General features: G+C 34.2%; 1 protein-coding gene across 1 annotated transcript; it reads right to left on the minus strand.

Moving 5' to 3' along the window:
• Nucleotides 1-450: 450 nt before the first annotated feature.
• Nucleotides 451-8,011, minus strand: LOC139877746 (GDSL esterase/lipase At5g45950). Its single transcript, XM_071865170.1, has 5 exons — nt 7,738-8,011; nt 3,606-3,742; nt 3,129-3,362; nt 759-1,005; nt 451-669 (listed from the first exon to the last, which is right to left on the minus strand). The coding sequence occupies exons 1-5, from the start codon at nt 8,009-8,011 to the stop codon at nt 482-484; spliced, it is 1,080 nt and encodes a 359-aa protein (XP_071721271.1). The 3' UTR covers nt 451-481.
• Between the last annotated feature and the right edge of the window lie 8,980 nt (nt 8,012-16,991).

Genomic DNA, 16,991 nt, shown 5'->3' on the forward strand with positions numbered 1-16,991 from the left:
CACGCTACTCAAGACCAAACAAATAAACGGCTAAAAAGCAGTATACTTGACAACAACTTTCCTTGTTTGTAATGGTGGTTCCAAAAGACAAATGGAGCCTAACCAAGAATAGAAATAGCTGTTGTAGGATTTAGTGTATATAAGAACACTTATCAGATTGTAAAAATCCAATTCATTGTAATTAATTTTTCAATCAATACAATTATCAAATTCTTACATTTTTACATATCGAATTCATAGAATCAACAGTATTCAGTTTGTGTTGTGTTCTTGAATCATTACAAGTATTTGTTCAAATACCATTTGTAATTCTTCTTTAACATAGCAAGGTTAGTTTATTAATCTCTTACTTCGTATCACAATAACACTGGCTAGTACCTAATATAACGTTGAATTCATATCAAGGTACTACAGATATATCACACAAAAGAATAGTACCAATTGTTCCAATTACATAAGTTGCAATACATTTTTAAGCCCATTAGGATAGATTCTTGACAATAGAACTTAAAGCTTCATCTGCAACTATCTTATACATTCGGTCGGTAGGATGAACTGCGTCCCAAAATAAGTACTTTTCGCGGTCTTCACATGCATCCAAACCTTTACAAGTAGTACCATATTCATAAGTTCCGGTTCCACAACAACCCTTCGAAGTCTCTATAAATCCTGTAATATAAACTTGTTCCGTTAAAAATTCTGAACGAAAATTGAAGTTTCCTAGTTTACCCTTAAAGCTATTGATATAACATACTCACCATATTTTTGAGGATTTTCAATTGCTCTTTGAATTAGACTGTAAGCCTCGACTAAGATAGTTTTTATGCCTATAGATGTTCTATATGAAGCCAGTGCATTTTTTAACTTGAGATTGAATGAAAGTGCCACATTGTTGTACACATTGTCACATTTGGTTGTACCCTTTAATGTCTTCACCAAAGGCATGCATCCAAAAGGAACAACTCCAACAACCACCAATCTTCTTGCTCCCATAGAGTGCATTTTCTACACAAATCCATATTCACCAAAGTTATTATTTTATAAATCGATAACGTTTTCATGTTGTTCATACTATCTGGGAAAGAGAAGTATACTCATATGTACATAGTTTATTCGGGTTATCTCGTGACTATTTTTAATCATTTCTCTAACCATCTTAACATATGATACTAGTAAAGTATGAACTTTAATTTAGACCCGTTGTGATGATATCAGTCTACCACCATCAATAGACTATCTTGAGTTAAATTGTTTAATTTATAAAGAATACTGATATCAAGGAAATATAAGTAGACCATCTACTATTCTTGTGTAAAAAGAAATAAAGAAAAATTTAAGCTACACACATTCATGGCATATTGAAATTATAGGGGTTTTGTAGTCTTTGAAAAAGAAAGTTCCTTTTTAAAAGGGTTTTTTTTACTCATAGGCCCACCTATATACAATTTTCAATTTTAATCCCTTATTATCAGTTTCAATAGTATTATTAGTATTGAAATTTATTACATATTTTTATTGTTTTGGTTGTATCTTTTATTATTGTACGACTATATTACTAGAGTCAACACCAAATGTCAATTTCTTGGCAACTTGACTGTCGCATAGAGCTTAAATTGAACTTTATGCAACTTTAATACTCATGAAAATTTGATTCTACCATTTTCGTTTCATCTCACACTTTTTTTAACCTACTTATTGGCCGGAGTTCCATTCAGAAGCAATCTATCTATCAACAGAACATTGAGAGGGAGGACTTTCTCTACTTTTCGGGTGTTTCACTCTGAATGGAGAAATGACATCTCTTTATTCTAAGATATGGGAATGATTGTGTACATCTTACCTCCCCATACCTCACACATGTGGGATTGAATTTTGTTGTTGCTGTACATTTTTAGTAAAAAAATAACAAATGCCAGAAAGTTCGGACTTTTATTAATGTGAATAGAAGTCATATAGGTACGATTATACCCTCTCCGTCTCGAATTAAATATCCACCAAAAATATTCTATAAATTATGATAGTTTATTGAAGTCCATTTTACCCTTCATTTCATAAGCTATTGTAATACTGTAATTAATTAATTTTTTTTAAAAAGGTAATAAAGAGATAAATAAGTAGTATTTGCCAAAATCCATATAAAAAAAGTAAAATTAATACTTTAGTGTTTTTTAATATTATTTTAAGTAAAAGACATTTATTTTGGAACACATATAAATAATAATGTGGACTTTTTATTTGAGACGGAATGAGTATAATGCAATATAAACTGACGATTTTAAAATTGTATTAGACTTTTATTATTATTACTATTATATTATTATTATTATTATTATTATTATTATTATAATAATAATAATAATAATAATAATAAACTTAAAAGTTTTAAAACTTACAAAAAATTAGTGGGAAGCCTAGAGACAATCTGGGCTCCCACACCTCTAGCAATAGCAAAACCTATCCTAGTAAAAATATGAGCAGCAGCACCGGTACCAATATCTTGCGCCATCGAACTCTTCTGAACCCGCTTAAGCAAAGAAACAGCCTCCTTCTCTAATTCCCCAAGGGAAGAAAATGAGAAAGGAATGAAACTATAACCAATCGCCTGATAGCAAGATTCGTACTTGACCCGCTTCCGACGAGCCGCCTCAACCACAGCATGTCCAGGGACAAAGTCAGAAAGCCCAGACTGTGTCAAAGGAGAAGACCCTGTCAAGTCAACACAAACATCGCGACCACAATCCCAGGAATAAAGTAACACATCTGCAGGTCTGAGGGCCCTGTCGTTCCCTCCAGACAACCCAATGTCAACCTCCTTTCTCGCAGAAATCCCAGATCGATAACAAACATCAACAAGGGAATTATTATTATTATTATTATTATTATTATTATTATTATTATTATTATTATTATTATTATTATTATTATTATTATTATTATTATTATTATTATTATTATTATTATTATTATTATTATTATTATTATTAGCTACCAATAATTATAATTTATAAATCTGCCATTGATATATTTCAAATTGGAAGCATGGCATAGGCATGTTCGATCAAGTAAGGGTCTACCATATACCATCACTACTCGCTATAATTTTTGGTCAATAGAATGAAGAGAATAACCTTGACATAACCTTGAAGAAGAGAGATCAAGTAATCTCCATATTGATCGACCGTATATTTGGAACTTCGTGTGGGATCAATGTAGTAGTTTTGTAGAAAATCGTTCGTTCCCATGCTCAATACAAACACGGCGTTGTTGATGGATTGATGAGCTTTGGTTTCTCCAATATTCATGCTAAGATGTCTCTTGTAATGTGCAAAATACTTAAATTGGTGCGACAATGACAATACATTCTTCGGCATATAAAAAATAATGATGAAGTTAGTATCTTGTAATAAGATTTAATCATCATAAACGTAATGATAATGATGTATCCACTAGTAAAATGGATAAACCTATTAAAACTATACATTCATTGGTTGAACTGTACAAACTATTAATGCATATTTTTTTATGGATTTATCGGTTTAAACGATGAAAACATTGCCACCAAGTCTAGCTAGATTAAACATAGACAAGGGAACAATGAGGCATACCGAAATTTGAGCAGTGAGGTTATCATAACCGGAACCACTTGAAGCAAAACTTACACCATGAGAAAGATCATAAGGCCTCGTTAAACCTGCTGGCACGAGATATGGTCGAATTTCTTTTGTATAACCCAACGCTTCCGCTACAATAATCGAAAAGAAATGTGATTATTGACTAATTTTGAATAAGATAATTGGACTTTATAATATATGCTCTTGTTAACCTCTAAAATCACATATTTAACTACGTAAAGAGAATACTAATATCCTATATGTCCATCTTAACCTGTAAAATCACACATTTTTACTCAATTAAAGAGGGTAATATCACATGCCCATCTTAAACACATTAGCAGTGGTTGAACTTGAACCTGATCTGAGATGGAGCGAAACTAGTGAAGGGGGATAAACACTACAAAAATATACTTTTTAGTAATAAAAAAAAATATATTTAATCGAGCTAGGAAAGATACCCCCAGCGTTTCCTCTATGTTCCGCACCTGCCCATCTGGTATATCCATCAAGTGCCATAATATCAAATATAACCAATCTAAATAGCTAAATTCTCAAATTTAACAATTTCAATAAAAAACAGTTAATAAAACCAATTCCCCTAATATATGTAGGCTGAATAAATAAACAAATACGGTTAAAAAAAACATGTATCTTTGTTTATGTTTGTTCACTATAAGAATGTTTATTTATGAACCTTCTAAATACAAATGAATTACAGATTAATGCGTCTTCTGAAACATAATATATATATATATATATATATATATATATATATATATATATATATATATATATATATATATATATATATATATATATATATATATATTGACTATATATATATATATATATATATATATATATATATATATATATATATATATATATATATATATATATATATATATATATATATACTGTATTGTATGTATTTTAATAATAAACAATAAACTTCAGCAAACGTTCAAACGAACAATAGATATGTTCATGTTCATGTTTGTTTATTTAACAAATGTACAAAAAAATCATTCTCATATTTGTTCAATTATAAAAGAGAGAACATAAGCCGACTTTTCATCTAACATTTAATGTAACGAAGTATGAACATGAGATGGCTAAGAGTTTACTTAGTGTATTTATATTTATAAATATTATTCTTTGCGATGGTAATAAGTATAATAATAATTTAATTGTGTAGATTTATAATACATGAAAATAAGAATTCTGTTGTCATTATTGTCCATATATTAATGCAAAATATGAATTTTGATAGTGTATTATTGTTTTATTAATTTATTTATTAAAATGGGTAAATCTGAGAGTTTTAATATTGATGTTAGTTATAATTAATAGAAAGATGTTTTAGTCATAATAGACCATGTTTAATTATTGATTAGTTATAAAGTTTAAGTGTTGATGTGACGCTAATGTAACATTTTAACGAAATCCAGCTAAAGAGCTTTGAATAGATCTCGAATAGAAACAAAAAGGTAGCTATCGAGTGGTGCCAATGGTTATCTAACCCACTGTTTTATGATCGTGATGTTTTTACAAGATCCGAAATCGACTGACATCCTAAAAGGATTGGACGACACGCATCTTCGGGTTCAAATCATATTTGTTGTTACTACGAGCTAGTAATTTCTTGAGTTGTTATGTTACGACGAAATTGATTGTGTTTGGACTGCTTTGTAACTGATTTTCTCAGTACTGTGGTTCGAGCCGGTCATGCTTGTGTCTTCTTCAAGTCTGTTTTAGCTTGGCATCTCGGTTATGGCTATCTCGGTAGGCTGATTTTATAGTATACTGAATAACATATTGTTCTCGTTTTAATTCTAGTGTCATGTATTTTTTTTTTCGGTTTTTTTAGACTAATATGTATATGTAAATATTTCTTTAATTAATAGAATCGTTCTTCTTGTTGTTAAAAAAATAATAATAAAAAATAACATTTTAAAAGAATACTATACAATTTTGAAGTAAAAAAGTTAAAAATGATAAAAAGTTATCTGATTAGACAGTACACGAAAAAACCTTTTCTTACATCGACCAAGTTGGTTGGTCAGTAGTTAAAAGTCAGATATTAAATTTACACATTATTTCATTGACATAGTACCAAAAAGAATGGCGACAATTATTCAATCTCACTAAAAAATATACGGAGTATTTTATTTAATAACATTCCTAATAGTTGTTATTAATAAATTTAAACATGTTAATTTTATTTGTTTACATTCAAAATAGGTACACATTTTCTCGAAATAACTACACTAACTCAACAAATTACCACTAATTCATGCATCAATTTTTTTTATCTTAAACATAACTCTAGAGGTTGTCATTAAAAAATTTAAAAAGGGCAAATCGATATGTGAAAAACTATTTATTATTTTTATTTTTTAGTCTCTATGATTTTTCTATTAAAATAAATCGTTAATTTTTTTTGAAAATATATAATAATTTGAGATTGAGATTCTCTCAACTAATATAATCCATCACATTATATATTTGGGAATGATAAATTTAAACATTTTTAAATAAATAAAAAAAATAAAACTTATATTAACGGCCTCCCACATTTCTTTCTCACCAAAAACATAACATGATCTATCAAGTAGTAATAAAATTATTTGAGCAAGTCCTAATCCACGAATTTGTATGTATCCCGTTTATGCACATAATTTGCTTCAAAATAACTGGTATTTAGACGCTGAATAACATGATTTAGGGTAGAATAGATAATTCATAACTGGAAAGAATTACATAATCTTCTATTTATCTATCTATACATTATATAAAGCACGTGTCATTATACTGACGTGTCAACATAATGATTTTCCAACTCATCCTTTATTCTTGCTACATGTCATTCTATTGATTTTTCCTATTTATTTAATTGATTTTCTCAAATAAGGAAAGTATTCATATTCTAAATAAAATACACTTACTTTAAATATAAAATTAAATAAATAAAATAATATAAATATAAATATAGAAGTAACAGAAGCAATAAAATTTCACATTTAACGTTAACAAAAATATAAAATTAAATAATAATTTAAATTAAATAAATAAATAAAATAATATAAATATAAAAGTTAATATTGTTTAATCATATTCTAGGTACAATACAATTACTTAAATATTAAATCAAATATTAGAAGGTACACACTTAAAAAGTAGTAAACTAGATGTGCACTCTAATACATAAGATAATTTGAGCATAAATTATACTTCACAACACAAATGTGTGTGTGAAATATACGGGAAATAAATGAATAAACTTTAAAAAAATAGGTATATAACTTAATTTAAATAAACAATCAAATATCTATACTAAATACCAAATATGATACTTAAATAAATTTAAAGTATATCAACTTTTTGACATTTGCGATACGTATTTTAACGGACAAGCTCATAAACGTATCACTCTATGTTCAAGACACTTTGCGACATTTAATGAGAACAATTGATTGTTGTTAACTATATTCAATACTAACGATTACGATACTAACGTTTTAATACCTCATACGCATGTTATCATACATTATATAAAGTGTGTGTAATACTAACGTTATCGTATACAATGCTTTTGATACTAATACTTTAGATACAAATGTTATCGGTGATAAACGGTTTTTTTATAATAATTGTATTATACATTTGGTGAGTATCAATACTAACGTAATCATATACTAATTTACATAAGTGTCGTGTAACGCACGGACTCATAAAACTAGTTTAATTATAAATTCCAAATCTAGCCTTTTTTTAAAAATAGACAATTCTTATAAATATATCATAAATAAATAAATAAAAAAGTTGATGGAGGATATTCATTTTGGGCTTAGGGAGTAATTATAATTATAATTATTCATATTAATTGATGCATTATAATGTAAACAGGTGTAATAGTGATATCTTTTTCGGCAACTTTCCTATTTTATAACCAAAGTATTCTTATTTAACACTCCAATAAATTACTATAACAAAGAATATATAGTTATGAATCTTTCAACTAATCATGATCAACTATTAGTTTAAACAACACTTCTACCAGAAATTTATGTATCGTTAATTTGAATGCAGCAAACATATAGTTAATTAATTATTTAATTACCTATGTAATCAGTGGCAAGTCTTCCATTAGTAAACCGCCCGGTCGGATGTCCATTGAAGAAGTCCATCCCATAAGGCGGAAAGTTACTCTTAGTATCGGTTTTAAGATGATTATTATTCCCTGGATCAACACTTGAATCACCGAACACAAAAACACCCGTTACATTATTCTTAGCTGCAATTCTTCTTATTAGATCAACCTCAATTGCGTTCACTAGTTGAAATAATGTCACACCAAGACACATTATGGCCACCATGGTCATGATCAACCTCATTTTATAACTTGAAATAAATGATAAATGAAATGTTTTAAAAGATAGAGATTTTGTTTTGATACAGATCTTGAGAAAAAAATGACTAAGGTGTCCATGGAATATATAGTTATGAAACTCCATGGATGTCATTAATTGATGGTCGGTAAGATTTATTTAATTTTTTTCTGTATTTGTCAAGTATTGTTATGTTGAGTACTGAGCATTTAATAGCTATTTCTAGAAAGGGTGAATCATCATGATTCACGCTTGTACATTGTTCGTTGTTTAAAATTAAGTCATGCAGCTGTTCACACTGAATTTTACACATGAAAACTTCAAGATGTGTATGTTTTCTTAAAAACAGAACCAATGCTATGAACTTGAGTGATGTAATTAAGGTTGCACCATTGGTTTCAAACAAATGACGATGCTTGATCGGATATGTATTTATTGGAACATAGTAATCGACGAAACACTAGCACGTCTTGAAACAAGAAATGGAATCGAAGATGGGACCAAATTTGTATAACCAAAAGATAGTCAATGATTACAATGATAGGAGAAATGAGAGGGAATGTGTAAACACACACAATACAAACCAAAGGTTAAAATGGAAATGTAACCAACTATCCTTATTCCTTATTGATACTAGGTGGGAAAGGTAGTTAAGCTAAGCATGTGCATGATAAGTGCTCCTCGTAAATGATCATGGCAATCCTCTCTTCTTCGAAATATGCTTGTCCTCAAGCAAGTAGAGCATTCAGGTTCAATTGAGGAAAACGATGCAATAAATACTCTATCAACTCCCGTGTTGCATCATCTACAATACTTCTTGTCCATTGCAGCAACACTTGCAATCTTGCATCACCACGATTGTTGTGCATAATCAATTGTCGATCCAGAATCTTGTATGGTTCAACTACAATTAACCCTTCTAGAGAGACATTTGGCAAAATACCCATAATAAGCGGAGTATGGCTTTTATGTAACTTGAGTTATGACACATGAAAGACACTGTGCACTTGGGACATAACCCATTAGCAACTTATCCTACCTAATCTGTTATCAGAATTGAGTCATCGTATTTTAACGAAAACTTGTGTTACTTTCCTCATCTCCTGAGGATGGGCTAGAGTTTATCGTAGACCCAATCATCGACATTAAATGTACGATCAAAAAGTTTACTATTAGCAAAACTCTTCATACGAGCTTGAGCTCGCTACAAATGAAACTTCAAACAAAGAAAAAGCTCCTCCGCTCTACGTAACTGTTTGATCACCGTGTCCACATTACTATCCCCTTTGATGTATGTAATAGTAACTGTTTGATCACAGTTTCCATATTACTATCCCCTTTGATGTATGTAATAGGAAGAGGAGGTTTATGTCCATAAAGAACCTCAAAAGGAGTGCAATTGATAAACGTGTGATAGTTGGTATTATACTTATACTCCGCCAAATGTAAACACTTACTCCAATTTTTAGGCGTTTCATCCGTCAACCAATTCCTCCATCCCCGGTACTATTGTAACAACCCGTCCTACATCGGCTACATATTGAACGTATTGGTCCCTTATAAGCTTAGAGTTGTGTCTAATTAGTATCTCCCACCATGGTTTTTAGTTGAAACTTGGAGATACCCGGTTAGTACACTGCTTACGTCTGTGAGGGGCGATTGTCTATCGGGTTGCGACAGGCACTCGGATCGTGCATCTCTTGAGGCCGATTCGAGGGTCATTTCATCTGGTATCAGAGCCATAGGTCTCTCGGGGTGTGACGGACACTCGATTCGTGCATCTCCTGAGGTATCCTCACGGGGGGTAACGGGCATGATGCTCGTACATCTCATGGGCTATGGATTCTGGGTATTAAGAATGTTTCGGCCTGACGAGACGTCAGGAATTTAAGTGGGGGAGTTTGTAACAACCTGTCCCACACTGCCTACATATTGAAAGTATTGGTTCCTTATAAGCTTGTTGTGGCTAATTAATATCTCCAACCATGATTTTTAGTAGAAACTTGGAGATACCTTGTTAGTACACTACTTACGTTTGTGAGGGGTGATTGTCTCTCGAGTTACGACGGGAACTCGGCTCGTGCATCTCTTGAGGCCGATTCGAGGGTCGTTAACAACCCGTCCCACATCGGCTACATATTGAAAGTATTGGTCACTTATAAGCATAGAGTTGTGGCTAATTATTATCTCCCACCATGGTTTTTAGTTGAAACCTAGAGAGACCCGGTTAGTACACTACTTACGTTTGTGATGGGCGATTATCTCTCGGGTTGCAACGGGTACTCGGCTCGTGCATCTCTTAATGCTGATTCGAGGGTCGTTTCATCTGGTATCAGAGCCAGGTTCCTCTCGAGGTGTGGCAGACACTCGGTTTGTGCATCTCCTAAGGTATCCCCACGGGGTGTGGCGGGCACAATGTTTCGGTCCGATGAGGACATCGGGAATTTAAGTGGGGGAGTTTATAACAACCCATCCCACATCGGCTACATATTGAAAGTATTGGTACCTTATAAGATTAGAGTTGTGGCTAATTAGTATCTTCAACCATGGTTTTTAGTTGAAACCTGGAGATACCCGGTTAGTACACTACTTACGTTTGTGAGGGGCGATTGTCTCTTAGGTTGCGACAGGCACTCGGCTCGTGCATCTCTTGAAGCTGATTCGAGGGTCGTTTCAACTATTTTCTCTGTTTCATCAAATATTGACGCGGCATGCATCTAATATAACACTCCATTTCTTGGCACTTGTGACAATGCGCCAGCAGTACCAATGTCACGTCCCTGTTTTTTTGAGATCTCATAATCAAATCTCATAATCTACGATAATGACTTCATATGTGTTAGAGTAGAGATACGTGCTCCAACAAGTACTTTATACTTGAATTAGGGATGGAAAAAATACCAGTACCCGATGGGAAGCTACCCCATATTGTAGGGCGGATCTAGAAATATATAAAAGATCTCCTTCCAAGCAGTACATATGACTTCGAAACAAGGCATTTTGGGTTTGTTACGAGCTGGGTCTGCGAATCTCGGACTAAGTGTGAGGATGTTTTTAAATTATTATCCTGGTACGGGGACAAGAGATCCTTCTATATCGAATCTGGTGGTTAATGGTTTGGCCAAGCCGCCAGAGTCTCTGTAGACGGCACTTGGGTGATGCTTGTGTGTTAGCCTTTGTGACATGATTAGTATAACAATTCCTGTATACTATTGCCTGTAGTTAGTCGTACTCACTTAGCTTCGTGCTAATTCCCCTCCATCCTCTCCCTGCAGGTTGTTAGCTTTTATAGGTGATGTATTTTGGGGAGAAGACGTGCATGGTGATGTTATGTTTGACTATGAAGAAACTCTGATGTGTTTTCCTTTAAAATTGATTTTGGTTGTAATATCACGTGACACTAGAATCATTGTTTAATATTAGCCGTTAAATGATCTGGATATGTAATTAAATATGTTTATGTTATTGTAATGGTTAATTATTACTAATGCTTCCGCCACGTTTTTAAAAAAAAAAATTTAGCAGTGTCACAAGTTGGTATCAGAGTTTAGTTTGGCAGCATGCGCATTGTGATCTAAATGTCATGTTCCTAAACTTAGTAAAGTCATGTCAAACATAGCATGCTGGGGATGGGTTAAGTGAGTATTAGGACAGGTTATGTGTTAGTTGTTAGTACTAACAGAGTTTATACTAATCCTTGGTGTGAGTGTTGTGGTAGTGCAGTAATGGCAGATAATGAAGCAAACACTACTGGCCCCACTCTCCCTGGAACTGGTACTTTCAGAGCTCCCGATGAAGATGGGCATGTGTCATCGGAAGAGGAAACCTCACAAGAAGTTATAAACCTTCAAAGTCAATTACTAGAAGCTCAGGAGAAAATTAAAGAATTAGAACAAGAACGGGCGCAATGGAACCCTAATACCACTGCATTGAACACAACTTTTCCTTCAAACATTTATAATCAAGCCGGTGGCAGTTCCCAATCACAGTTTCCACAAAACACCTATCAAAATCTCTAAATGCCATTCCCATTTAACCAGTCGTTTCCAAATCAAATGATATACCCATTTCAAGTTCCCGAAACGAGAAAGAAATGTTCATATAAACAGTTTCTGGATTGTAAACCGCCGGAGTACAGCGGCCATACAAACCCTACAATGACACTCAATTGGTTAAGAGAAGTAGAGCGAGCGTTGGAAGCATGTTTCTGTGAGCCTGAATCTATGGTACTGTTTGCTAGTAGGCTTCTCAAAGGTGAAACAATGGAATGGTGGGACTCTATCACTGCATATTTACCCAAAGAACAGATCAGTCAAATAACCTGGGAACAATTTGCTGCTAAGGTGCGTGAGCAGTATTGTTCTGAGTATGAGATGGAAAGATTAAAAACGGAGTTTCTGAATATGAGAATGACAGAAAGCATGACAATTTATGAGGTTTTCAGAGATTTTACATCGAAGTTAGGGTTCATTCATCAATGGGTACCGACTGAGAAGGATAAGATTCAGAATTTTATGCGGGTGATTAAGCCAGAGTTTAGAACAATTGCAAGATTTCCAACGATGTTGTCACAGGCTCATGAGATGACTAAGATTACTGAAGATGACATCAATGCATCGAAAAGAAAAAGTTCGAGAGGTGGATCTTTTGGGGGAAAATCCGAGAGTCAAACTGGTGGTCAGTCTACTCAGCAGTCAAGTAAGCAATCAGGGTTTCGTGGTAAAAAGTCTGGTGGATTTAAACAGAAGAGTAAGTCTGGTATGAGCAGATCGGGTTCTAGTCAGTCTGGTTGGTGTAATGTTTGTAAATCGACTCATGCCGGTCTATGTTCTCCAATGACCCGAAGATTTTTGAAATGTGGAGTGTTAGGTCATGAATCAACAGCTTGTTCTTTTAAGTCTAATGTTTGTTGGAGTTGCCATCAAGAAGGACATAGATCAGCGAGTTGCCCATCTGCGTCAAGAGCCGGTTCTGGGCGGGGTCAGGGGCGAGATCAGTTACTTCTGGGAGATCTTCTGCTTCTACTGCAGGGCAGAAGTGAAAGAGTCCTCCAACAGCAGAGGCAAGGGCCTTTCAGATGACGGTAGACGCTGCAACCTCTACCGATGACGTCATTATCGGTATGTTCTTGGTTAATTCCTTACCAGCTCGTGTGTTATTTGATTCAGAAGCGAATCGATCTTTTATGTCCTTAGGCTTCTGTGATAAGTTGAAGTTGCCTGTTAGGATGTTAGATGTGCCTTTAAGGATAGAAGTAGCTGATAGTAAAATGGTTCCAAGCACATCATCTGTGTCTGGAATTACCATCGAAATCGACGGCCATTCTTTCCCTTTAACCTGTTTGTTGATGCCTATACCTAGCTTTGATGTAGTCATAGGCATGAATTGGTTAAGAGCTAATAGGGCTAATATTAAGTGTGATAATAATATGATTTCTTTTCGTTTGACCGATGGATCTCGAGTGATAGCTAGGGGAGAGTGCAGTGGATTTAACTTCCCTATGGTTTCCCTAATGAAAGCTCAGAAGGCGATATCGAAAGGGTGTGATTCATTCTTAGCTTATGTGATTAATGTTAAGAAAGAAAAGAAGCAGGTGACTGATATTCCAGTTGTGTCAGAATTTCCCGAAGTGTTTCCAGATGATTTACCAGGGTTACCTCCAGTACGTGAAGTAGAGTATAAAATCGATTAGGTTCCGGGTGCTACGCCAATTGCAAAAGCTCCTTACAGGTTAGCTCCATCAGAAATCCAAGAAATGATGTCTCAGATTCAAGAACTATTAGATAAGGGGTTTATCCGACCAAGTTCTTCACCGTGGGGTGCTCCTGTGTTGTTTGTGAAAAAGAAAGATGGGTCGCTTCGTATGTGTATAGATTACCGCGATTTGAATAAGAGAACCATCAAGAATAAGTATCCGTTGCCAAGAATAGATGATTTATTCGATCAGTTACAGGGTGCTTCTTACTTTTCAAAGATTGATTTACGTTCAGGGTATCACCAGGTACGTGTTGCAGAGGCCGACATACTGAAAACAGCGTTTAAAACAAAATATGGCCACTATGAATTTTTGGTTATGCCATTCGGGTTAAAAAAACGTGCCAGCAGTGTTTATGGATTTAATGAACAGGGTGTGTTGTCAGTATCTTGACAAGTTTGTGATTGTCTTCATAGAAGATATCTTGATATATTCAAAACCCGAGAAAGATCAGGCTACGCATCTGAGATTGGTGTTAGGACTTCTGAAATAGGAACAGTTGTACGGTAAGTTCTCCAAATGTGAATTTTGGCTGCGGGAAGTACAGTTTCTGGGTCATGTGATTTGTGAATAGGGTATAAAAGTAGATCAGTCTAAGATAGAAGCTATAATGAATTGGAACTCGCCAAAAACGCCGACAGAAATTAAGAGTTTTCTGGGTTTAGCATGTTATTACCGCAGATTTATTAAAGACTTTTCTAAAATAGCAGGTCCGTTAAATAAGTTAACCAGAAAAGATGTAGCCTTTCGATGGACTGATGAATAAGAAAAGGCTTTTCAGACTCTCAAGCAGTTGTTATGTCAGGTGCCAGTTTTAGCTTTATCAGAGGGATCTGAAGATTTTGTGGTTTATTGTGATGCGTCACACGCAGGTCTGGGTTGTGTTTTGATGCAGAGAAATAAAGTCATAGCGTATGCTTCACGACAGTTGAAGAATCATGAACGAAATTACCCTACTCATGATTTAGAGTAAACTACAGTTGTGTTTGCTCTGAAGCTTTGGAGACACTATTTGTATGCTACACATTGTGAAATCTATACAGATCATAAGAGTCTTCAGTACATCTTTTTGCAGAAAGAATTAAATATGCTTCAACGTCGATGTCAAGAATTGATTAAAGATTATGATTGTGAGATTAAATACCACCCGGGAAAAGCAAATGTGGTCGCAGATGCTCTGAGTTGAAAGAAAACTGTCAAAAATGTCAGATTTATGAGAATTGAGGTAGTTTCAGACTTGATCGATCGATTGAAAACAGTTCAGTTAGCAGCATTGAACGAAGAAAACCTAAAGACTGAGCGAATGACTAAAAGAAAATTTGACCTATGCAACGATTCTAGAGGATTGAAGACCTATAAAGACCGAATTTAGGTGCCTATGCTTGGAGATTTGAGGGATTTAATCGTTACAGAAGCGCATAAATCTAGATTGACAGTGCATCCAGGTATTACTAAGATGTATAGAGATTTCAAAACATTGTATTGGTGGCCAACAATGAAGACAGATGCTGCAAATTTTGTCGAAAAATGTCATATATGTGCACAAGTTAAGGCAGAACATCAGAAATCGTATGGTCTCTACGACAATTAGAAATTCCTCAATGGAAATGGGATCATATAACGATAGATTTTGTAACCAAGTTACCTCGAACCCAGAAAGGACACGACATGATCTGGGTGATAGTGGATCGTTTAATGAAGAGTGCTCACTTCTTAGCTACTCGTGAAACAGCTTCTTTGAGTGATTTGGCAGAGTTGTACTTGAAAGAAATCGTTAGTCGACATGGTGTACCGTTGTCAATAGTTTCCGACAGAATACTAGGTTTGTATCAAACTTCTAGAACAGTTTACAACAGAATCTGGGTACGCGTGTGAATCTAAGTAAAGCTTATCATTCACAAATAGATGGTCAGAGTGAACGAACGATTCAAACGTTAGAAGACATGTTGAGAGCGTGTGTCTTAGAATATGGTGGTTCTTGGGATTCGCATCTTCCATTGATAGAGTTTGCTTACAACAATTCGTATCATTCGAGTATTGAAATGTCGTCTTATAAAATGTTATATGGTCGTAAGTGTAGAACTCCGACGTGTTGTTTAGAGGCGGGTGAGAGACAATTTACAGGTCCCGAAATTGTTCAGATAACCGCAGAAAAGGTCGAAATTGCACGTGAGAAGTTAAAAGCAGCTAGAGACCGACAAAAGATGTATAATGATCCGCGCAGACGTCCGATGATATTTAATGTAGGTGATCGTGTATACCTGAAAGTTTTGTCCTCGGAAAGGGGTGATCAGGTTTGGTAAGCGTGTTAAACTAGCACCGACGTTTATTGGACCATTTTCGATCAGAGAAATCGTGAATGATCAGACTGTTGTTTTAGAGCTCCCTTCAGAGTTAGCAGGAATCCACAACATGTTCAATGTGTGTTATTTGAGGAAGTGTAAAGTGGACGACGAAAGTTTGATTCTTCCGCTGAAGGATTTGAAAGTGGATTTAAGTAAGAAGATAGTAGAAGAGCCAATTCGAATAGTAGACAAGAAGGTCACAAAGCTGAGAAAGAAACATATTCCTATGGTGTTAGTAGAGTGGTGACACAGTTTAGGTTCTAACTTGACGTGGGAAACTGAGGAGTTAATGAGGGCGCGCTATCCCCAGTTGTTTGACCTTAACCAGATTCCGAGGAAGGAATCTTCTTAAGGGGGTAGATTTGTAACATCCTCAATCGGGCCTAGCTGTAAGATTGAAATGTCCCGTTCTTATTGATTAAAAACGTTCCATATTAATTGATTTCGTTGCGAGGTTTTGACCTCTATATGAGACGTTTTTCAAAGACCGCATTCATTTTAAAACAAACCATAACCTTTATTTCATCAATAAAGGTTTAAAAAGCTTTACGTAGATTATCAAATAATGATAATCTAAAATATCCCGTTTACACACGACCATTACATAATGGTTTACAATACAAATATGTTACAACAAAATAAGTTTCTTGAATGCAGTTTTTACACAATATCATACAAGCATGGACTCCAAATCTCGTCCTTATTTAAGTATGCGACAGCAGAAGCTCTTAATAATCACCTGAGAATAAACATGCTTAAAACGTCAACAAAAATGTTGGTGAGTTATAGGTTTAACCTATATATATCGAATCATAATAATAGACCACAAGATTTCATATTTCAATACACATCCCATACATAGAGATAAAAATCATTCATATGGTGA

The sequence above is a fragment of the Rutidosis leptorrhynchoides genome, chromosome 11 (genome assembly GCF_046630445.1).
Source record: "Rutidosis leptorrhynchoides isolate AG116_Rl617_1_P2 chromosome 11, CSIRO_AGI_Rlap_v1, whole genome shotgun sequence".
Classification (NCBI taxonomy): domain Eukaryota; kingdom Viridiplantae; phylum Streptophyta; class Magnoliopsida; order Asterales; family Asteraceae; genus Rutidosis; species Rutidosis leptorrhynchoides.

What these genes read in the sequence shown, in the direction of transcription:
- LOC139877746 (XM_071865170.1), bottom strand. Translation starts at nt 8,011, where the DNA reads ATGAGGTTGATCATGACCATGGTGGCCATAATGTGTCTTGGTGTGACA. An exon ending in TTCTTCAAGGTTATGTCAAG is followed by an intron (nt 1,006 to 3,128) that starts GTTATTCTCTTC and finishes GGATTTGTGTAG; the next exon opens with AAAATGCACTCTATGGGAGC. An exon ending in TGAAAATCCTCAAAAATATG is followed by an intron (nt 670 to 758) that starts GTGAGTATGTTA and finishes TTTATATTACAG; the next exon opens with GATTTATAGAGACTTCGAAG.